Source organism: Taurulus bubalis (assembly GCF_910589615.1).
Source record: "Taurulus bubalis genome assembly, chromosome: 15".
Lineage (NCBI taxonomy): Eukaryota > Metazoa > Chordata > Actinopteri > Perciformes > Cottidae > Taurulus > Taurulus bubalis.
The window spans coordinates 2947680-2971103 of NC_136603.1; the positions used below are offsets into that span (position 1 = coordinate 2947680).

At 41.0% G+C, this 23424-nt stretch overlaps 2 protein-coding genes across 2 annotated transcripts; both read right to left on the reverse strand.

Moving 5' to 3' along the window:
• Positions 1 to 610: 610 nt before the first annotated feature.
• LOC306747961 (low choriolytic enzyme-like) lies at positions 611 to 3614 on the reverse strand. Its single transcript, XM_079231068.1, has 9 exons — positions 3451 to 3614; positions 3146 to 3167; positions 2988 to 3029; positions 2594 to 2716; positions 2344 to 2461; positions 1626 to 1804; positions 1251 to 1332; positions 832 to 953; positions 611 to 709 (listed from the first exon to the last, which is right to left on the reverse strand). Coding segments are annotated over exons 1-9 (744 nt in total). The 5' UTR covers positions 3505 to 3614; the 3' UTR covers positions 611 to 707.
• Positions 3615 to 7304: 3690 nt separating this feature from the next.
• Positions 7305 to 22066, reverse strand: LOC306747447 (low choriolytic enzyme-like; the record flags this gene model as incomplete). The annotated part of the gene is made up of 11 exons (XM_079230505.1): positions 7305 to 7390; positions 8626 to 8814; positions 17042 to 17166; positions 17672 to 17753; positions 19269 to 19447; positions 19670 to 19787; positions 19887 to 20018; positions 20445 to 20492; positions 20609 to 20636; positions 21807 to 21872; positions 21974 to 22066. The coding sequence occupies 11 exons, from the start codon at positions 22064 to 22066 to the stop codon at positions 7305 to 7307; spliced, it is 1146 nt and encodes a 381-aa protein (XP_079086631.1).
• Positions 22067 to 23424: the final 1358 nt, after the last annotated feature.

Consider the following 23424-nt stretch of genomic DNA (forward strand, 5'->3'; position numbering starts at 1 on the left):
TAAGGAGTAGACTGGACTAAAGGTTTAAGTTAAAGAGTAGACTGGACTGAAAAAGGTAAAATGTGTCTTCCACCACTGATAGTTGGTGATATCAGAACTTATTTCCTGCAATCAGAAGAAGCCGTTGAATGCGTTGTGATTCATCGTATTCTGTCTTTTGACTTCAGTTTCCTTAGTAAATTGATTATTTCTTCATTTGCTATTTCATCAACAGTATTGTTAACACTCATCGCATCTTCGTCTGGTCATTGGTTCTCTCGACAAAAAGTCAATTAAGATTTTTTTCATTTTGAATTATTGCAGGAAATAATCTGTCAAACGAGCGTTTAGTTCATGAAGATAATCTTCACTAATAAACATTTGAAAGATGTTTGAAGTGCAAAGTAAGAAGCTAACGTTAGCCTATAGAGTGTCCTAGTGAGGACGCTTAGTCGTCTCCTTTAGAGTCTTTTTAAAGCTCCTAAATTCACCATGAGGGGCGTTCACTGACCTATTATCAGAGATAAAAACGTCCAGACCTGATTTTAGATATTTAACCCAAAAAACAACATTTAAATAGCACATTGACTTTGAGACGAGGGAACAGGAAGTGGAAAAAATTCTGACTCATTTCTGCATTTCATTGTTTATTCAATCTCTCAATGCATCAGATCTGGGCCTTTGATCGTAATCATGACCGACTGAGGGTTGAAGTATCTGGAGGCCGCTCCTGGTTGAGGAAAAACAAAAAAGACAGGATTCTGATTATTATCTGGCGTATAAGATTTGCACCCTACTTGGCACATGGTCACCCAATGAGTCGGACGTGTTCAAGGCTCATGTTCAACTCACAGCAGTAAAGCCTGTTGACGCGGGCGATGTCGTTCTCGCTCATCTGTCCGGAGCGTCCAAAGTTCAGGCTGGGGTTTGCCTTGGAGACGATGGTCGGCTGCCCGTTTTTGGAGAAGGCAAATCTGAAGGAGGACACGCAAACACAACAGTGTTGGTGTGAAGAGTTACACAATCACAAGCTGCCGACTTTGTTACGTGTACCGCAAAAGTCGGATTACAAGCCGCTCCTACGGCCGGTCAGTGTCCCGCTGTAGCAAGCTAGCGCTGGTCCCTACCTTTGGTGGTTGTCGGGGAGTTAGCGGAGTGCTAGCGGAAGTTAGCGGGGAACTAGCATGAGCGCCAGCTGGCTAGAAGCGGGTGTATGTATATGTATGCATATATATATATATATATACATATATATTTAATAGAACACTTACTTGCCGTACTGCATGACAGACTCAAAGTCGTAGGGAGTTCCCAGGTTGTGAGTCGGCCGCTTCTGGAAGTTTCTTTCCCTTCCTGCAGGACGAGAGAACAGACCAGCAAATATTCAGGCTCAGCAGTTAGTTGGGTATGTTTAGTAGCAGTGGGTTGACATTGTCGGCCTGAGGTTGCACCTCCTCTGTTTGCAATCCAGAGTTTTCTAGTTCATGTCTAACGTCAAACTATCTCCTTATTTTCTCCTGCTGGCTGGAGAGCTGGCATGTTTACCTCAACCGCTCTGGTGACGCAACGTGTTTGGATTCGCATTTCTACATTTTTAATCACACATTTATTTGGATTTCAATTGAAATAGCTAAATGATCTCTGACCTGGGACGATGTTCTGGAAGAGGATGTCGACGTAGTCGTCTCTGTCGGAGCGGACGTGCTCGTGGTGGAAGCCCAGCGCGTGGAGGACCTCGTGCTGCACCGTGCTTGTGTACAAACAACCGTTCTTCCTCAGGGACACCGCCTGGCCTCGTCCCTGGCGGCCCAGGTAGGACCAACACCTGTCGCACACACACACACACACAAGCACACACACAGTACAATAAGTACAAACAAACAGGTGTGGCTGATGCATTCCCGGCCTATTGTGTTGTTCGGGAGACATTTAACCAGCTAGAGGCCGTATTTAAGAAGTGGACGTAGTCGTCGTGACATCAGCCGCTAGTTTGTGGACTGACGTTTAGCATTTTGTCATATTTTATTTTATTTATACTGCAAAGTACTTGCTGACAATTATGTTACTTCTGTAGGACTTTAAGTTTTAGCTGCTATCTTTTCATGTTAGACATAGCTGTGTGTGTGTGTGTGTGTGTGTGTGTGTGTGTGTGTGTGTGTGTGTGTGTAGGTGTCCCAACTAATAGAGTTCAGTTTACTAAATTTGATCCATTCATGTGCCGTTTGTCTTTAGGGAAATTTCTTTTTTTTGTTCTCTCGCTCTCTCTCTCTCTCTCTCTCTCTCTCTCTCTCTCTCTCTCTGTCTGTGTGTGTGTGTGTGTGTGTGTGTGTGTGTGTGTGTGTGTGTGTGTGTGTGCGCTCCTACCCGGATCCAGAGTAGAAGTGGAGGTAATGGCTTTGACTGCTCCTCCAGTGGAAGCGGATGCAGGTGGACCTGTGGAAGGACACCAGGCCTCTGATGATGATGTTGCGCTCGGCTGTGCCTGCGGAGACAAAGCAGGCGGCTGAGAGCTGCTCTCCCTTCCACTATTTTGTAAAGGGGTCAAAGGCCAATGTCAAGTCTCCGTTTGATCATTGAACGTCTGTCTGTCTCATATCTAGTTTCTGCCACTCACTGTAGGTGGAGGAGATGGAGACGGGCACGTAGACGTAGCGTCCACTTTTGGGCCACTTGCAGCCCGTCTTCGTGCAGGGGTCGGCGTTCCTAAGCCGGCTCCAAACAACGTCGTCGGAGGGGCCTGAAGCACACAACCAGGAGTATGAATGCATGAACCAGGAATGTATGTTCAATAGACATGCGATAAGGCTGCAAGTAACTTCTTCATTATTATTATTATTCTATGAAATATTTAATAAAATAAAAAACACATTTTTACAAGTTGCAAAAATGACAAATAATCTGTCGATCGACACTGACCGGCAGATAAATTGTTTCAGCTTCCACTAAATTAAAATGTTTTTCCCATCATGCATTGAGAGATGGAATATTTAGATAAACGTCTGTCTCACCAACGCCTTCGTTGGCTTTCTCGATTTTTTGGAAATCGTCCTCTGAAAGCAAACGGAGAAAACCAACAGATGAGACCAGAAGAAGCAGCTTGTACATTAAATACAAGACATGAATCTTTACATCAATATTTGGGGATATTCTTTATGATTCAACTCACCCGGTTCGTCATCAGCTGCCCCCTGCAGCACAAACCACAGCAGGGCTCATTTCAAAATCATGATTTCTCTTTACTGTTTCATGGTGAAAACCAGACTAATAAAAACATATACATTATAGGATGACATGCTCTTTTGTGGCTTTTGCCAACTATGCTCCATCTTAAAGGTTTCATCAAATAACAATAAAAAAACAAAACTGAATTATCTCAAAAATGTATCAACTGCGTCAAAAAGTATTTTTTTTCTTCTCTCTTTTAGTTCATTAAAATATTCGATTCCATTTTTTTGAAAGAGTCACACTCACCGCAGGAATGGCCGACAACGAGAGGAAGAGGAGGAAAAGGAAGGCTGGAGTCATGACGACGGTCTTCTGGAGTAAAACGTCAAAGTCTGAAAGTAAAGTCAGAGCAGAGTTTGGTGGTTAAAGGTGCAGCTTTTAGTGTAAGAAGGTAAGAAGGAGGAGATCAGTATCTGTTGGACCTGGACAGGATGCTCTATGCTGCAGGTGTTCAGCTGCTCGCTCTTTATAGGCGGCTCACGCTGGAGGCGTGTTCCACCTTTCATCAGTGTACCTGTCGGGCTCAGCTGTCAGTCAAATGTTCTGAGCAGCTGCTCAAAGAAGAACAATGGATGACAAAGAATTTTCCAGGAAGGATTTAAATACCTTTACTGGAAGTGCCAATTATTCATTATGTATAAATGACCCCTGTGGCATGTTTTTTAAATTCTATTTTATATATTTTTATTGATTCATTAATGCAGAAGCAGCATTTAAATTTACTTTTGGTACTCAATAATCGTCAAGATATGTAAACATCTTAATTTGTAAAGTACTTTTGACATTGATGAGATTGTACCGGATGCTTTAGTTAATGTTGACATTTCCTGGTTGAAAAGGGACCCAGTAAAGCCATCGACTGCTTTAAATCAGCCAAACACTGTTTTTGTCTAAATATGGGATGTACGCTAACGATAGCAATTCCTTTTTTGGTGAAAGAATCCAAAATATATTTGTTCATGCATAAACCCTAGTTATACATTAAATATTCCTTTTTATTTTAATAATACTTCAATGCTTTATGGTCCATGAAATCAGTGCAAGTTAATAATAATAACTCTATATAACAGTTAAAGGGCAGAAGCACGAGTAGTTCCAAGTTAGTTCACCAGGAAACAAACGTCTCAGAAACCGGCTCGTTCGCGTGTTTCCGGCGTGTTAAGACTCAAATCCCATCAGAGGTTCAACACAAAGCTGCTGGAGCTTCAGGGGCGATGTCACGCAGCCCAACTTAGACATAAAGAGATATTTAAGATCCGTGTGAACCGAGAGAACAAACTGTTCTCTCCGACACGCAGGAATGTGGATCTGTGGAATGATGTTTTGGGTGTTTAGTGACATTCAGGCACTTGTTTATATAATGCCAGTAGTGTGTAACGAAGTAGAAATACTTCATTACTGTATTACTTGCAAAGAAAACTGATGGTCAACATCGGGGAACACAGACACAGAATTCCCAGTGATGCCCAGGATGCTAGCTAGCGAGCAACTTCATGACTTTACGATGACTGATTTCATGATGGAAGCAGAAATGGAAGCACCTGCTACTCCCGCAACAAACGACGGTGGTGACGAAGACAACACCCGTGGCCATATTTGCGAGAAATGTTTTCTTATGTTGGAGTGAAAGATTCTTCGTACCGGGTGAAGGGCCTCTTATGTTTACCCAAAGCTACTGAAATATTGGCATTCAAAAATTCCCCATCCAACCTCAGAAAACACATTGAGGTAAATTAAGATTAATCCCATGAGCCGCAACGTTAATGTTTAGTTCATAATTAGCATAAACCTGCTAAGATATCTAGCAGTGTTTCCCACAGGATTGGAGTTTATATTTGGCAGGGGAGGAGACCGGTGTATGATCTTGTAAGCTAGCTATACATGGTGTATGTTAGGCTAGCGTTAGCTAGCTATCGTAAATCAAATGAGACAATTAGTGTAGTAGACAGATCGCTAGCGAGTTAGTGAGCTGAGGACGTGTTGACAGTTGTGAGATGTTGTTGATTTGAGTCATCTTAGCTACAATCATTGCAGCACTAGTTGGCTAACGTTAGCTAACTTAACCTTAGCTAGCCACTACACCATAGGATTGGCAGGAGCTGCGAGAGCACAGCGTTACGATTTGAGCCGCGTCGGAGTTGGAGATGCATGGAGGTGTGTGTAGCAAGTGTGGCTAGCTAAAGTTGTTAGCTTAAAAAATGTCTTTCTCTCACTGTTTCAGAGAAAGCTCCTGGATGATCACAGCAACCCAACTCCTTGGGCATGGTGGCCACAGCACTTAAAAGAATACACTTCATAATTCTCAAAATTCTGACCCTTTGCTTTTTTATTACCAGCTTTTACTTGAACTTTTACTTTGAATACTTAAGTACATTTAATATCAGAGTCGTTTTCCAGTTTCTTTACTTTTACTCAAGTATGGCGTTTGGGTACTTTATGCATCGCTGCACATGCAGATGTACATGCAAATCTTTGTCGATTAATTTGGAAACGGTCAAATTAAGATCAGTCAACTCATTGATCAACTGATACCTGTCTTCCACCAGTTTGACACTGAAGCTAAAGAAGCGCTTGAATTGCTCACCTCCCAACAGAGGTTCTTTGGGAAGCGTCTCCAGTTTCTCATCAGAGGAGTTTCTGGCTCAGCAGGTTTCAGCTGTAATTGACAAGTGAGACGGAGAACTATAATCTTGCTTTGGGTGTGTGAGCAATAAAGGTTCGGCACATAACATGAGATCAAATGATTTTTGGATTATTCACATGACACTTCAAACTAGTTTTAGTGTTGAGACATTATGTCCTCTTCACTGATAAAATACAGTCATCGTGTGTGTGTGTGTGTGTGTGTGTGTGTGTGTGTGAGTTTCTTTAGTGTTGTGGCAATTGTTTTCACAAAGGAAATACTTGGGCCAGAAATAAATCATAGACTACACTTCACGTAGAGAAACATGATGCTTGTGTATGTTCACATTGTCAGAGTGCCACCTACTGGCAAAAGAAAATTCCATGCTTTGTACTATGATGTGTTACTTCTTGTTTAGTGGCTTGGGATGCTCAAAAACTCATGCAACTCCTTACACATGTTACATGTTTCCTCATTAACTCCACTGGACTTCCTCCAATCTTCCCCAAACTTGTCATTTTCACTTGTAGTCAGTTTGTAGCGTACCCCTCCGACCGTAGCTTTAGTCGTTAAACGGCGCACTATACGACTTCCGTTTCAACTCTGTTTTTCGCCTTCAAAATAAAAGTACCTTATCTCAAAACAGGAAACCAGATACATTTTGTTTACGGCAGACAAAAAACGTGCAACAAAAAACGTGCAACAAAAACAAACCGTGACAAACTGTTTCTAACTTTAGAACACATATTGAGTTACTTACACAGTTTATTATATGCTTCACATGCTTTGACTGTTTCTGAATTGTTTTGAACGTTACTGTTTGAACATGGACAAAAGAAAGAGTCGCTTGTCACTCTAACAGGACCCTTACAAAAAAAACAAAAATGATTTATATACTGTTGCTGTTGCTCCAGAGGGCCTGTTGTTCTGATAACATTACTTTAAAATAAAAGCTCGTAATACACCAGTTTTCGATTCATTATTGAATTTGGCGCATAATGCGATTACTCGCAGTTAATCACAGAAAAATGATGCGATTAATCAGTTAACTTTGCCCAGCCCTAATATTTGTATATGTTTGTATATATTTATATATATATATATATATATATATATATATATATATATATATATATATATGTGTATATATATATTTGTGAATAGAAATATGTATATATATATATATATATATATATATATATATATATATATATATATATATATATATATATATATATATATATATATATATATGTCTATTAATATATAGCAGACTATACATAGTAGTAAACACTTTTTCCAGCTGAACATTAACACATTATACATTACATTATACAATATCATTAAATTAATGTAGGACTCTCACATGTAGCAGAGTTTTTTTTAGGTGTATTGCTATTTTTACTTTCGTAAGAGATCTGAGTGCTTCTTCCTCCACTGGGTATGATATGGGTATAAAATATATATAATAGAACACTTACTTTCCGTACTCCATGATAGACTCAAAGTCGTAGGGAGTTCCCAGGTTGTTAGTCGGCCGCTTCTGGAAGTTTCTTTCCTTTCCTGCAGGACGAGAGAACAGATCAGCAAATATTTAGGCTCAGCAGTTAGTTGGATATTTTGGTAGCACTTTATAATAACTACGCGCTATTTAGCATTAGTAAAGCATGAGTAAACACTTAATTCATCATTTATAAAGCCTTGTTCCAACAACACTCATTGATAACTCATTAATATGCAATTTATAAACACAGTAATACATGTTTTATTCTTGATTAATAAAGCTTGACTATTATGCGTTTCATGGTTGGGTTTTCTTACTTTGTAAATGATGGATTCCCATTTGTAAATCAAGTAATATATATTAGAAACTAATTATTAAGGACTTACAGATGATTGATAAGATATGTTGCTTCATTTTAAGTGTTAGTAAATGTATTTAGCATATTTAAATGTCATCTATTCAATAATAGTAATAATAACATTATAATAATAATGATTTAGATATGCACTAATGGTTAGGGTGTTGAGGATTGGGTTATGTAAAGTTTTCTTTTCTTTTCTAAGTTCTTTTCATTTTCTCTTTATGCATGATCCTGCCTCGTTTCCAGATCCAGACAAATGTAAGTAATTGTTTGGGTTGCACTGTGTGTAAAACGATTCATCTTCCTTTCCTATTAGAGGAGTAATATAAGTAATATATATTAGAAACTAATTATTAAGGACTTGATGATTAGTTTTGATGATAGACAGATGATTAATAAGATGATTAATAAGATATTTTATTTAATTTTAAGTGTTAGTAAATGTCTTTAACATATTTAAATGTAATTTATTCATGCATTTATTGAGACATATAATGATTTAGATATGCGCTAATGGTTAGGGTTAACATGTGCATTATAAACTCATAGTGGGACACACGTGTACCCTATGGGAGGCGATGCCCGTCAGTGGCACGAGTGGTGAGTATATTTCTTAGTTTGCTGGCACGTACACGTTATTGATTATGAGTATCTAGCTAGCTAGCCAGCTAGCAAGCTAATTAGCTAGCTAGCCAGGACCTCTAGTTAGTGACTAGCTTGCTAGCTGGCTAGCTAGGTGATATCCAGGTGATAGCTAAATACTCATAATAATAATCAATATTATGTATGTGCCAGCAAACTAAGAAACATACTCAGCACTCGTGCCACTGACGGGCATCGCCTCACATCTCCTGGCCGGCATTCTTTCTGGCCCGGGTCAGAACACCGCACATCTATTTGAACTGCAATCAAAATTGCAAACCAAGTTCTGACCTGGTATGATGTTCTTGGTGAGGATGTCGACGAAATTGTCTCTGTCGGAGCGGACTTGCTCGTGGTGGAAGCCCAGCGCGTGGAGGACCTCGTGCTGCACTGTGCTCGGGTACAAACAACCGTTCTTCCCCAGGGACACCACCTGCCCTCGTCTCTGGCGGCCCAGGCGGGAACGACCTGTGTTCCCGCCTGGGAATACACAAAACACGGACATCCCCATATCATGCCATGTCAGATGGCATGGTGGAACGGGCAAACAGGACTATCAAGGACCAGTTGGCAAAATACCTATACACCACAGGAGGTGAATGGGACGACCACCTGAAACAGGTTGAATTTGCATATAACACCAGTGTTCACTCGTCCACCAAACACACGCCTTTCTCTCTGGCACATGGTAGAGAAGCCCGTCTGCCTACTGATGTCCTGCTTGGGGACTCCCCAGGAGTTTCAAATGCCACTCCAGGTACTCCGAGTGAATATGCCAATTCTATTGTAAGGAGACTGTGTGCTGCGTTTCACTCTGTTGCACAAAACATTGAGGCAGCAGGTGCTCAACAAAAGCACTACTATGATCGTCAGATGAAACACTCAGCCTATGAGCCGGGTGACTTGGTGTGGGTTGACCTTCCAGCCCTTGCTAGACAAAAGTTGTCACCTAAGTGGTCGGGCCCGTTCAAAATACTGCGAAGGTTAGGCTCGGGCAGTGGTGACATCGGAGTGGACTATGAACTGTTAGACCAGCGGGATCCGAGAGCTAAGCCAAAGGTCATTCACTACAACCGCCTGAAACCTTATCGCTCTGCCTGGTCAGATGGGAAAGATCCGCCTGTACCTGTAGGAGGGTCTACAGCAGCAAACAGCTCAGGCCACTCACTGCCTACTGCACTCTCAGGCTCCAGACCTTATGTTTACTGGAGCCCAGCCACACCAAGATGCTCTGTGCCTCCAGATAGGGCTCGGACTCATGTGTGTCCTCCATCTCAAGGGGCTGCCACTACCACAACACCTGTGGGACACAATACTTCCACAGAATCTACCAGTGGACTGTCTCCGCTAGTACTGCCTTTCTTAGGAATAAAGACCAAGTTCGGCCGCTGTGTGCGTCCCCCAGTACGTTATGGAACTGTGGTCTGAACTTTTTTTTTTTTTTTTTCTCCTGCTGGTGGATTAACAGCATGTTGATGAAGTATGCTGTTCTGTGTTATAACCCTTACTGTTACTCCTGTTTATTACCATCACCTGTTTTATTGGTATTTAGTTAGGTAAGTTTACCTACAGTATAAATTCAGCTATTTTGAAGCGAGGACGCTTCTTTTGTAAGGCGGGGAGATGTGTACGAGTGAAATTGTATGATGTAAACTTAATTACATGTATTAGTTATAACCACTAGTCGGCGCTGTTCGGGCATCTGGAGGTGAGAGGGTAAAGTGAGGGAGAAGAAGAGGAGAGAGGAAAGAGGGAAAACGGGGCTGGACGGGCCGGCTGGAGTGTGGAGTGGGTTGACTAAAGTTATGAGGAAAACCCAGAACATGTTGGACTGATTTATTCCTACTGATAAACCCACGTCGCTTACACTTACCAAGAATTCATTATGCATAAAAATGACTCCTGTGGCATATTTTATCGATTTCCTTTTTTACTGATGCGTTAATGTAGAAGCAGCATTTTAATTTACTTTTGGTTATCGATAATCATCAATATATAGAAAAATCTTAATTTGTAATGTCATCATAGGTGAGCCAGGTGAGTGCACCTCAAGTGAAAAGTACCATATTAGTCTCGTAGAATACTCAAAGAATACGTTTACTTAGTTTCTTAAAACCCCCCAAAAAACATCAGATATAGCATCATGAAAAAAGAAAGAAAACTAAGGCCAGACAACTTTTAACTATAAATGTAACATGCAAATAAAACACCATTTTCATTGTCACAATTACAATTTTTTTTCAAACGGCAATTAAACCAAATTCAAGCCACTCAGGCGTGAACAACAGAATTCTCCCTTTCATTCATATCTGGAGAGTCAGATAACATTGAACAAACTATATGGAATACCTTAAACTTCCATGAAGTTGATGAATATCTTTACCTCATTTGTAATTATGAAAGTTCGCCTGGTCCTTTTTGTCTTTTTTAATCAATAAATGTGTCAACAAAATTCTTTTGACAAAATTAATTTCCTACTTTCTTTTTAGCATAAATGAGTTTCAAAATCGGCCAAGTATGTGTCACTATTATATGTTACGTGACCGCTGCATCACACTGGAGCTCAACAGCCTCCATCAGTCAACACTCACGATGTATGTGAAAGGGGTGAGACCTTGACAGGTGACAGGCTGAAGAATGGTTAATTGTTTACAGCGACAAAGAAAGACTAAAGATGGAAACACTATGTACTTTTGACCGCTAAAAGAGGAACGGCGACACTGATTGATGAGATTGTACCGTGACGCTTCAGGTAATGTTGGCATTTCATGCTTGAAAATGGCCCCCAAAAAGCCATTGACTGCTTTAAATCAGCCCAAATCTTCAAGGCCAAATCTACGTCATGAAATGAAGTAAATGTTAACGCCCTGAGACTCATCTCAGACCCGGACCAGTAGGCTCAGACCCAGACCAGGACCAGTAGGCTCAGACCTGGACCAGTAGGCTCAGACCCGGACCAGTAGGCTCAGACCCAGACCAGTAGGCTCAGACCCAGACCAGGTGTTGCAGTGCAGCACAAAGACAGAAATAAAAATAAACAGTTTTTTACTGGTCGGTCTACGTCCCAACCCTCACCTATGGTCACCAACTCTGGGTCGTGACCGAAAGAACGAGGTGTCGGATACCCTCCGTAGGGTGTCCGGGCTCAGCCTTAGAGATAGGGTAAGGAGCTCGGACATCAGAAGAGAGCTTGGAGTCGAGCCGCTGCTCCTTCGTGTCGAAAGGAGTCAGCTGAGGTGGTTCGGGCATCTAATTCGGATGCCTCCTGGATGCCTCCCATTAGAGGTTTTCCAGGCACGTCCAACTGGTGGGAGACCCCGCACCCTGTGCACTTCCACACACAGCAGTGGCTCTGGAACTGAACTCCTGGAGAAGGGTTGGACTTTGTCCTTTTCTAGAGTTGCCCAGGGTGAGAGGCGCAGGACGGGAGTGGGGATACTCACGAGTCCCCGGCTGAGCGCCGCCATGTTGGAGTTTTCCCTGGAAAACAAGAAGATCGCCTCGCTGCGCCTACGGGTTGCAGGGAGTAAGGCTCTGACTGTTGTTTGTGCTTACGCGGCGAACAGCATTTCAGAGTATCCGGCCTTCTTGGAGTCGGTGGGAGGGGTCCTGGAAAGGGCGCCGCCTGCCGACTCCATAGTTCTCCTTGGAGACTTCAACGTTTACATGGGCAATGACAGAGAAACCTGGCGGGTGGTGATTGGGCGGAACGGCTTGCCCGATCTGAACCCGAATGGTGTTTTGTTGTTGGACTTCTGTGCTAGCCGTGTCCATAATGGAGTTCTGTGCTAGCCGTGTCCATAACGAACACCATGTTCGAGCATAAGGTGGCTCATAAGTGTACCTGGTACCAGAACACCTTAGGCCGGAGATCAATGATCGACTTTGTAGTCGTATCATCTGATCTGCGGCCGTATGTCTTGGACACTCGGGTGAAGAGAGGAGCAGAGCTGTCAACTGATCACCACCTGGTGGTGAGTTGGATCAGATGGCGGGGGAGTCGGCTAGAGAGACCTGGCAAGCCCAAACGTGTAGTGAGGGTGAACTGGGAACGTCTGGCAGAGGATCCTGTCCGGGAGATCTTCAATTCCCACCTCCGGAAGAACCTCTCACACATCCCGAGGGAGGCTGGGGACATGGAATCCGAGTGGACCATGTTCAAAGCCTCTATTGTGGACGCGGCCGCTAGGAGCTGTGGTCGGAAGGTCATTGGTGCCTGTCGTGGCGCCAACCTGAGAACCTTGTGGTGGACACCGGGGGTGAAGGAAGCCATCAAGCTGGAGAAGGAGGCCTTTCGGGCCTGGTTGGCGCAGGGGTCTCCTGAAGCAGCTGACATGTACCGGCAGGCCAGAAGGGCTGTAGTAGGAGTTTGAGGAGGCCATAGAGAAGAACTTCCTGGCCTCAAGAACTTCCTGGCCTCAAGGACTTTCTGGCCTCAAGGAGGTTCTGGCAAACCATCTGACGGCTCAGGAAGGGAAAGCAGGGCCTACCCCAGGCTGTTATCAGCGAGGGAGGGGAACTGCTCACCCAGACGAGGGATATCGTCGGGCAGTGGAAAGAGCACTTTGAGGAACTCCTAAACCCGGCCAACATGTCCCCCGGAGAGGGGGCAGCGCCTGAAGGGTGGTTGCACCCATACCCCTGGCAGAGGCCACTAGGTGGATGAGATCCGCCCTGAGATGCTGAAGGTGGCGGACATTGTTGGGCTGTCTTGGCTGACATGCCTCTTCAATGTCGCATGGGGTCGGGAACAGTGCCCATGGACTGGTAGACCGGGGTGGTGGTTCCCATCTTTAAGAAGAGATGATGTTCATTCATAAACCCTATTTTAGATAAAACATGAAATATTTGCTCCTTTTTAATAATCATACTTAAATGCTGTATGGTCCGTATTTGTCATCTTCATCATCAGTGTAAGTTATTAATAATAATAACTCTATGTAACAGTTAAAGGTCAGAAGCATGAGGAGTTCAAAGTTAACTTCACAAACAAAACCTTGAAAGTTCACCAGGAAACAAACGTCTCTCAGAAAAACCACCTCGTTCAGGTTTGTTAAGACTCAAATCCCTCGTGTCAGGGTTTCGACACAAAGCTGCTGGAGCTTTAGGGGCGTCGACACGCAGCCCAATGTAGACCTAAAGAGACGTTTAAGATCCGTTTGAATGGAGAGAACAAACTGCTCTCTCCGACACGCGGGAATGTGGAGCGGTGGAATGTTGTTTTGGGTGCTCAGTATGTGACAAGTGCCTGAATGCATGCCGACATAGTTAATTGTCTTTTCTCAGGCATGTGACCTTATGGCGACAGCGTTGTTACAGGCAACAAATCATTGGAAAAATTGAACGTTGTCAAACAACAAGATACGTTGAATATCAAATGTATTTATTCATTTAAAAAAGGTCACGGTTTGAGTTAAAATAAAAAGTTAACAACATAATAAGTCAACTTTGAGTTTTGGTTTCACACGGGACATGAACAGCGTTCTGCTGGGTAAAAGTTATCAATATGTATATATATATGTTGTCTGAATGTTTTTGTTTATCTATTTGCACTGGAGAGAAACGTTTTTTCGATTCCTCTGTATGTTTGGTACATGTCGAGAAATTGACAGTAAAGCTTTGACTTTGACTTTGACTGTTTCCTGTCGACCGTTGAAATGCAACTCTGTTGAAATGGAGTGCACAGATGTCGAGTTCATGTTATTAGATCGACCTGGGATCAAAGATAATATATGTATTTATAATCAAAACGATGATCAATAAAATGTATTAAATAAATAGAAAACCACACAGGAACTTCTGTCCCACAAAAAAACCTGACAAATGCTAGCAACATTGTTGAAGTTGAAGTTTACCACCATCACTGCAACAGAAACACAATATATAATTCTTCCTTTTGGTGATTACAGTTATTAAGGATCTGTAGATTTCACAGAAAAATAAAAAAATCAGTTTGAAGAGGTAAAGAGGAGAAAGTGGTCGAGCCAGTTGTTAAGTGTCAAGCTGCTTGTGTGAACTTCACAACTGTTGTGTAGCTGCAGTGAAGTCGTGTCAAAGTCATGAGGCAGACCGACAACGTGACACAAAGACTCCGATCTGCTGCCTCCCACGAAAAAGGGAAACAATAGAAAGAAAAGAAGTCCAGTATTTCACAGAAGTTCTAATCGGATAATCAGCCTCCTTGTAGCTTTCTGGGTGTGTTGCAGATAGAAGTAGCTTTGTCTATCTGTCGGGAACCAGAGGGTCGTCGGTTCAAGTCCCCGAATGGACCAAGTACTCGTAGCTGAGGTGCTACTTGGCCTCGTTGGGAACCAGCAGCCCAATGAACGCAAATACAGGGACAGTAAAGGTTGATTCACATGTATGTTTGTTCACATGTTTGATGTCTGACTTTACACTGGTTTCTAAAGTCACGTGACTCGATGAGTCAGGGCTGTTTCTGCAAAGACAAAAAAAAGTGAACACATTTAATTTCGTCCTCGATGTTTATTTAAAGGAATCGATACAATGATGAGAATAGATCATCCATCACTACTTCAGCTGTCCTCGACCCAAACAACAGTGTGTGTGTGTGTGAGAGAGAGTTTCTTCAGTGTTGAGGTGATTGTTTTGAAACGTGAACTGACAGCCTGAGACATGAAATACTTGGGCCAGAAATAAATCATAGATTAAAACAGAAGAATAAAAAACAACAGAGCAATAAGTGAGTAAGAAGTAATACTGACACCAGTGCAAACTAGAATAGAACAAACTGAAATAGAAACAGTAAATACAACATAACAAACTAACATTGTTAACAAATTATTGGGTTTGTTCACACAGCATTCATAACCTCAGTTATACACATTTATTAATAAAAACATAGAACAAATATATTTTCTTAATATTGTTGACAGTGTTTTCTGATTTATGCAATTCAGAGTGATGCAAAGAGATATCTAACATCTTCTGGGTAAAAACTATCACAAAATGAAACAATGTTGATAATTATGTTCTAACATAATGCCTCATTTGCATAAATAAAAAATACTTACAAATAAGTAGTCTTGACTGTAAGTAATGAACCGGTGATATCTGAGTCATTGTGTTTAGTTTCTCCTGCTCACTGATCTTAACCCATCAATCACCGTCAGAGCGCACGCCTCCATGAAGGCAGACAAACACTCGTCATCACCGAGCAGCTTCCTGTCGTTACATAACTCACGTGTGTCGTTTCAGGCTCACATGTTAACGCAGCGAATCATGTTTAAAACATATGAATATATCTGTTTCAAGATGAAAGGAGGGATGCAGGAATATCCCAAATATTTACATGCAATGTTTAGAGATGACTGTCCAACAAGATGTGCATTCATAATTTAAGTTGGGATCACGTTAAATTAGCAAGAATCATTTTTAAATATCTTTTTTTTTGCAGCACGAAGAGACAAAAAACACAAAAAACGTTTTATTCACTGCTTTGTTTTGACTTAATTTACTCATAAATCAAACATATTGTCATTATTAAACAATGGGAAACACACTATTTAGCATTAGTAAAGCATGAATAAACACTTAATTTATCATTTATAAAGAATTGTTCCAACATAAACACTCATTAGTATGCAATTCATAAACACAGTTATAAAAGTTTCATTCATAACATTTGATTAAAGCGTCTTTGAGTATCTAGAAAAGCACTATATAAGTTTGAATTATTATTATTATTGATTAATAAGCTGCCTATTATTCGTTTCATGATTGGGTTTTCATACTTTATAAATGATGGATTCGCAATTTGTAAATTAAGTAATATATAATGCAAACCAATTATTAAGGGTCTTCTGTGCCGTCTGATATGGTTTACATGAATACGCACATGACGGGATGCGGCGTCATTAATGGACTTGTAATGAAGTATTTTTACATGAGTGTGTTGCAGTTGTAAAAAGGTAAAATGTGTCTTCCACCACTGATAGTTGGTGATATCAGAACTTATTTCCTGCAATCAGAAGAAGCCGTTGAATGCGTTGTGATTCATCGTATTCTGTCTTTTGACTTCAGTTTCTTTAGTAAATTGATTATTTCTTCATTTGCTATTTCATCAACAGTATTGTTAACACTCATCGCATCTTCGTCTGGTCATTGGTTCTCTCGACAAAAAGTCAATTAAGATTTTTTTCATTTTGAATTATTGCAGGAAATAATCTGTCAAACGAGCGTTTAGTTCATGAAGATAATCTTCACTAATAAACATTTGAAAGATGTTTGAAGTGTAAAGTAAGAAGCTAACGTTAGCCTATAGAGTGTCCTAGTGAGGACGCTTAGTCGTCTCCTTTAGAGTCTTTTTAAAGCTCCTAAATTCACCATGAGGGGCGTTCACTGACCTATTATCAGAGATAAAAACGTCCAGACCTGATTTTACATATTTAACCCAAAAAACAACATTTAAATAGCACATTGACTTTGAGACGAGGGAACAGGAAGTGGAAAAAATTCTGACTCATTTCTGCATTTCATTGTTTATTCAATCTCTCAATGCATCAGATCTGGGCCTTTGATCGTAATCATGACCGACTGAGGGTTGAAGTATCTGGAGGCCGCTCCTGGTTGAGGAAAAACAAAAAAGACAGGATTCTGATTATTATCTGGCGTATAAGATTTGCACCCTACTTGGCACATGGTCACCCAATGAGTCGGACGTGTTCAAGGCTCATGTTCAACTCACAGCATTGGTAAAGCCTGTTGACGCGGGCGATGTCGTTCTCGCTCATCTCTTTAGAGCGTCCAAACCTCAGGCTGGGGTCTTCCTTCGAGACGATGGTCGGCTGCCCGTTTTTGGAGAAGGCAAATCTGAAGGAGGACACACAAGAGTTACACAATCACAAGCTGCCGACTCACAACTCAAGTTGTATAGTGTACCTTCTGCTGTATATATATTTTTGTGTGTGTGTGTATATAATCATATATATATATGTGTATATGTATTTATATATGTGTGTGTGTATATATTTATTAATATATATATATTTTTAGATGTTTGTATATATTTATATATATATATATATATATATATATATATATATATATATATATATATGTGTATTTGTGAATAAAAATATCTATCTATACATCTGTTTTAATATATAGCAGACTACATATAGTAGTAAACACTTTTTCCAGCTGAACATCATATTACATTATACAAAATAATATACATTAATCTGAATGTAGGACCCTCACATGTAGCAGAGTATTTTTTAGGTGTATTGCTATTTTTACTTTCGTAAGAGATCTGAGTGCTTCTTCCTCCACTGGGTATGATATGGGTATAAAATATATATAATAGAACACTTACTTTCCGTACTCCATGATAGACTCAAAGTCGTAGGGAGTTCCCAGGTTGTTAGTCGGCCGCTTCTGGAAGTTTCTTTCCTTTCCTGCAGGACGAGAGAACAGACCAGCAAATATTTAGGCTCAGCAGTTAGTTGGATATTTTGGTAACACTTTATTTTAGCATTAGTAAAGCATGAGTAAATATTTTATTCATCATTTATAAAGCCTTGTTCCAACATGAACACTCATTGATAACTCATTAATATGCAATTTATAAACACAGTATTACATGTTCTATTCTTGATTAATAAAGCTTGACTATTATGCGTTTCATGGTTGGGTTTTGATACTTTATAAATGATGGATTCCCATTTGTAAATCAAGTAGTACATATTAAAAACTAATTATTAAGGACTTACAGATGATTAATAAGATATTTTATTTTAAATGTTAGTAAATGTATTTAACACATTTAAATGTCATCTATTCAACGTCATCTATTCATGCATTTATTGAGACATATAATGATTTAGATATGCACTAATGGTTAGGGTGTTGAGGATTGGGTCAAGTACGAGTTCTTTTCTTTTCTAAGTTCTTTTAATTTTTTCTTTATGCACGATCCTGCCTCGTTTCCAGATCCAGACAAATGTAAGTAATTGTTTGGGTTGCACTGTGTGCAAAACAATTCATCTTCCTTTCCTATGAGAGGAAACAGTTCGGTGGAGACGTTGCTCAATAGTACAGGTAGGCCACGGGGAAACCGAACGAATGGGGTTTTTAACATCCGTCATTGTCTCTATAAATTGTACGGGGAAACCTCAGGTGACTAAAACGGGCCCTCCTTAAACGGCTGCCGTAAGGAGTAGGCGCTCCCCCTAAGTTCTGACCAGGTCAGGGCCGGTACCGTTTCATGGCGCCCAAACGTGGAGCGTTAGGTGTAGAGTAAGCTGATGTACTGAGGGGTCAGAACAAATAGGCGAACCTAGCTAAAGCTCAGAGACACAAACCTATGTGATAATCTAGAAAAGGATTAGTAGAGGACAGAGTGGTTTAAATATCGAACCCTCATACCAAGGTTAACCAAAAACTCTCATCTCTATAACCGGTTTCTATCACGCTTAATACGCTGTCGTACATTCCTGTTTTTTTATGACATTTTTATGACGTTTATATATGGTCATAGTAGATGGTATCTTGTTATGTATGGAAAACAGGTCTAAATATGGTCCTGCTGTTAATCAGCTGACCATGAGTAGCTTTTGCAGCTGTAACCACAAACACGCTATTGAGCGTGTGACCAAGGTGAAAGCATATTGTAATCACACGCACCTGTTACTCCCACTGTGTCTCGATAGAGATCTTCCCACGCACTAGCCTATATATACTGTGATAACTCCGCACTCAGTTGTAAGTAGACCAATCCAGGTGATAGCTAGATACTCATAATCAATATTATGTATGTGCCAGCAAACTAAGAAACAAACTCAGCACTCGTGCCACTGACGAGCATCGCCTCACATCACCTTGTCGGCATTCTTTCTGGCCCGGGTCAGAACATCGCACATTTACATTTATTTTGATTGACCTGCAATCAAAATTGCAAACCAAGCTCTGACCTGGTATGATGTTCTGGAAGAGGATGTCGACGAAATCGTCTCTGTCGGAGCGGACTTGCTCGTGGTGGAAGCCCAGCGCGTGGAGGACCTCGTGCTGCACTGTGCTCGGGTACAAACAACCGTTCTTCCTCAGGGACACCACCTGCCCTTGGCTCTGGCGGCCCAGGCGGGACCAACACCTGTCGCACACACACACACACACACACACACACACACACATTTCACTTCTAATACTTGCTGATAATTACTTTACTTCTGTAGGATGATGAGACTTAATATTCTTAAAATAAAAATCAGTGCTGCTGTCTTTTGATGTTAGACATAGCTGTATGTGTGTGTGTGTGTGTGTGTGTGTGTGTGTGTGTGTGTGTGTGTGTGTGTGTGTGTGTGTGCACTCCTACCCGGTTCCAGAGTAGAAGTGGATGTATTGGCTTTGACGGCGCCTCCAGCGGAAGCGGATACAGGTGGACTTGCGGAAGGCCTTCAGGCTTCTGATGATAATTTTGCGCTCGTCTTTGGCTGTGGAGACAAAGCAGGCGGCTGAGAGCTGCTCTCCCTTCCAGCGTGGGAGCACTTTATTTTTTTTTAGCGGTCAAAGGTTTAGTTTCTGCCACTCACTGTAGTTGGAGGATATAGAGATGGGAACGTAGACAAAGCGTCCACGTTTGGGCCACTTGCAGCCCGTGCTCGTGCAGGGGACCGCGTTCCTCTGCCGGTTTGGAACAATGTCGCCGTACACGAGGCCCGATTCTGCAGCAACAAGTACACAGACAGGAGTATGAATATATGAACCAGGAATTGATGTGTTATCTTCAATAGGCTACAGGTAAGTTCTTCATTATTATTATTATTATTATTATTATTATTATTATTATTATTATTATTATTATTATTATATTGTTATTACTAGTATTCTATGAAATATTAAGAACTAATGATTTACAAAACTGACAACCTTTGTCTGATTACCCCTCAAACAATATCAGAAAATCCTCACGATTAACGAGCTGAATGTTTGGAACTAATCATTGATCGCTGACGATTCATTGATTATCATAACAATAATATCGTTCTAATAATCTGTAGATCAACACTGACTAGGAGATGTATTGTTTCAGCTTCCACTAAATTAAAATGCATTGAGAGCTGGATTATTTAAATACACGTTTGTCTCACCAATGCCTTCGTTGGCTCTCTCGATGAGTTCAGAGACGTCCAAATCCTCTGAAAGCAAACGGAGAAAACACACAGATGAGACCAGAAGGAGCAGCTTGTACATTAAATACAAGACACAAACCTTTACGTCAGTATTTGGGGATATTCTCTATGATTCAACTCACCCGCTGGAGGTTCATCATCAGCTGCCCCCTGCAGCACAAACCACAGCAGGGCTCATTTCAAAATCATGATTCGGTGTGGCGATGCCAGCATGGGTTCATAGAGCCCTGCTGGCATAGCACACAATCGCCTTTTCTAAGAGATTCGAACGGCCGTTTCCCCCCAAAAACTGCCAGAAATTGTGCCATTCACTTGAATGGGGTTTCGGCGTGAAGAGAGCAAAAAAACCCCTAATTTTTGTGCCCATAGTGACTCGCCATACTTTAATGTAGAGAAATGATTTGAAGTTTAAAACGTCACCAAAAGTCTGGAGTTTATTCGCCCACTGGGAATTTTTTGATAGCTTGCACTGTTTTCATATAATTATTGTTCAAGTTTAGGAAAATTGTCGGACCATTTCAGAGTTTACAATGGGTGTGTATGGCGCAGGAAAGAGTGGTGATGTCATCGCTAGAGCACGGAGGAGCTTCAGACTCTATTCAATAATATTTCTATTTTGTCATTCACTCCAAAATGTTCAATCTTCAGGCATAATGTATGCATATACACGTAGGAAATCTTGTCTTTTGTCCTAAACTTGGGTCGATTGAATCCACAGATTCACACATTTGTTTGAAACCGACTGATTGTGAGAGGAAGTCCACTCCTCTCCTCCATTAAGCCCCATGTTAAATCTGACCACAATTTTCTCCCATGAAGCAAACGTGGGGACATGGGCATTTTCTAAACTGCCATTACGCTCTCATTTCTAAATCCCACAAACATTTAACTACACAGAAACGTTCACAACAATCTTGTGCTTCTCCTGAATTCGTTATTTTCGCGATGGGAGTCACGGTTTTCTGTCAAATACAATAGTTTGAAAGGTTGTTTTTGTTAAAGTCACAGTCCAATAGCTGCTCTCAAGTCCATCTCAAATACATAAATGACTCCTCAATAACCTCAATGACACATCTCTCTACAGGTAATATATCAATTGTGACTTCTTACGGCATTAGTCACCACACAATAAACATTTATTGTGAAAGTTTCATGGCTTTTGACAATTATGCTCCATCTTAAAGGTTTCATGAAATAATAATACAAAAATTAAACTGAATTATCTAAAACATTTATTAACTAAGTAAAGAAGTTTATTTTTTCTCTCTCTTTTAGTTCATTCAAATATTAGATTCCATTTTTTGAAAGAGTCACACTCACCGCAGGAATGGCCGACAACGAGAGGAAGAGGAGGAAAAGGAAGGCTGGAGTCATGACGACGGTCTTCTGGAGTAAAACGTCAAAGTCTGAAAGTAAAGTCAGAGCAGAGTTTGGTGGTTAAAGGTGCAGCTTTTAGTGTAAGAAGGTAAGAAGGAGGAGATCAGTACCTGTTGGACCTGGACAGGATGCTCGATGCTGCAGGTGTTCAGCTGCTCGCTCTTTATAGGCGGCTCACGCTGGAGGCGTGTTCCACCTTTCATCAGTGTACCTGTCGGGCTCAGCTGTCAGTCAAATGCTCTCAAGAAGAACAATTGACATGACGAAGGATTTTCCAGGAAGGATTTAAGAAGCTTTACTGCAGTACCAATAATTTATTATGCATAAAAATGACTACTGTGGCATATTTTATATATTTTCTTTTTTACTGATGCATTAATGTAGAAGCAGCATTTTAATTTACTTTTGGCCGTCGATAATCATCAATGTATAGAAAAATCTTTATTTGTAATGTAACTATAGCTGCCAGGTGAGTGCACCTCAAGTGAAAAGTCCCATAATTGTCTCGTAGAATACTCAAAGAACATGTTTACTTAGTTTCTTAAAACCCCTGAAGACATCAGATGCATCATCATGAAAAAAGAAAGGAAACCAAGAGCCAAGGCCAGAAAACTTTTAACTGTAAAAGTAACATGCAAATAAAACACAATTTTCACTGTCACAATTATCTTTTTTTTCAAATGGCAATTACCAAATACCAAATACAAGCCACTCAGGCGTGAACAACTCTAGAAAAAAACACAATTCTGCCTTTCATTCATATCTGGAGAGTCAGATAACATTGAACAAACTATATGGAATACCTTTAACTTCCATGAAGTTGATAAATATCTTTACCTCATTTTAAAACCCTTTTACATCTGTAATTATGAAAGTCCGCTTGGTCCTTTTTGTCTTTTATAAATGTGTCAAAAAAATTATTTGGGCAAAATTACTTTCTTCTTGCTACTTTCTTTTTAGGATAAATTCAAAATCTGACAAGTATGTGTTATTGTTATATGTTACGTGAGCACTGCATCACACTGGAGCTCAACAGCCTCCATCAGTCAACACTCACGATGAAGTATGTCCATAGACGGGAGAATGTATGTGAAAGGGTGAGACCTGGACAGGTGACAGGCTGAATGGTTAATTGTTTTTTGGCGACAAAAAAAGACTAAAGGTGGAAACACAATGTACTTTTGACCGCTAAAAGAGGAACGGCGACACTGATTGATGAGATTGTACCGTGTTCAGTTAATGTTGGCATTTCATGCTTGAAAATGGCCCCCAAAAAGCCATCGACTGCTTTAGATCAGCCCAAATCTTCAAGGCCAAAACTAAGTAATGAAATGAAGACCCAAGAGACTCATCTCAGACCCAGACCAGTAGGCTCAGACCGGACCAGTAGATTCAGACCTGGACCAGTAGGCTCAGACCCAGACCAGTAGGCTCAGACCGGACCAGTAGATTCAGACCCGGACCAGTAGGCTCAGACCCAGACCAGTAGGCTCAGACCGGACCAGTAGATTCAGACACGGACCAGTAGGCTCAGACCCAGACCAGTAGGCTCAGACCAGAC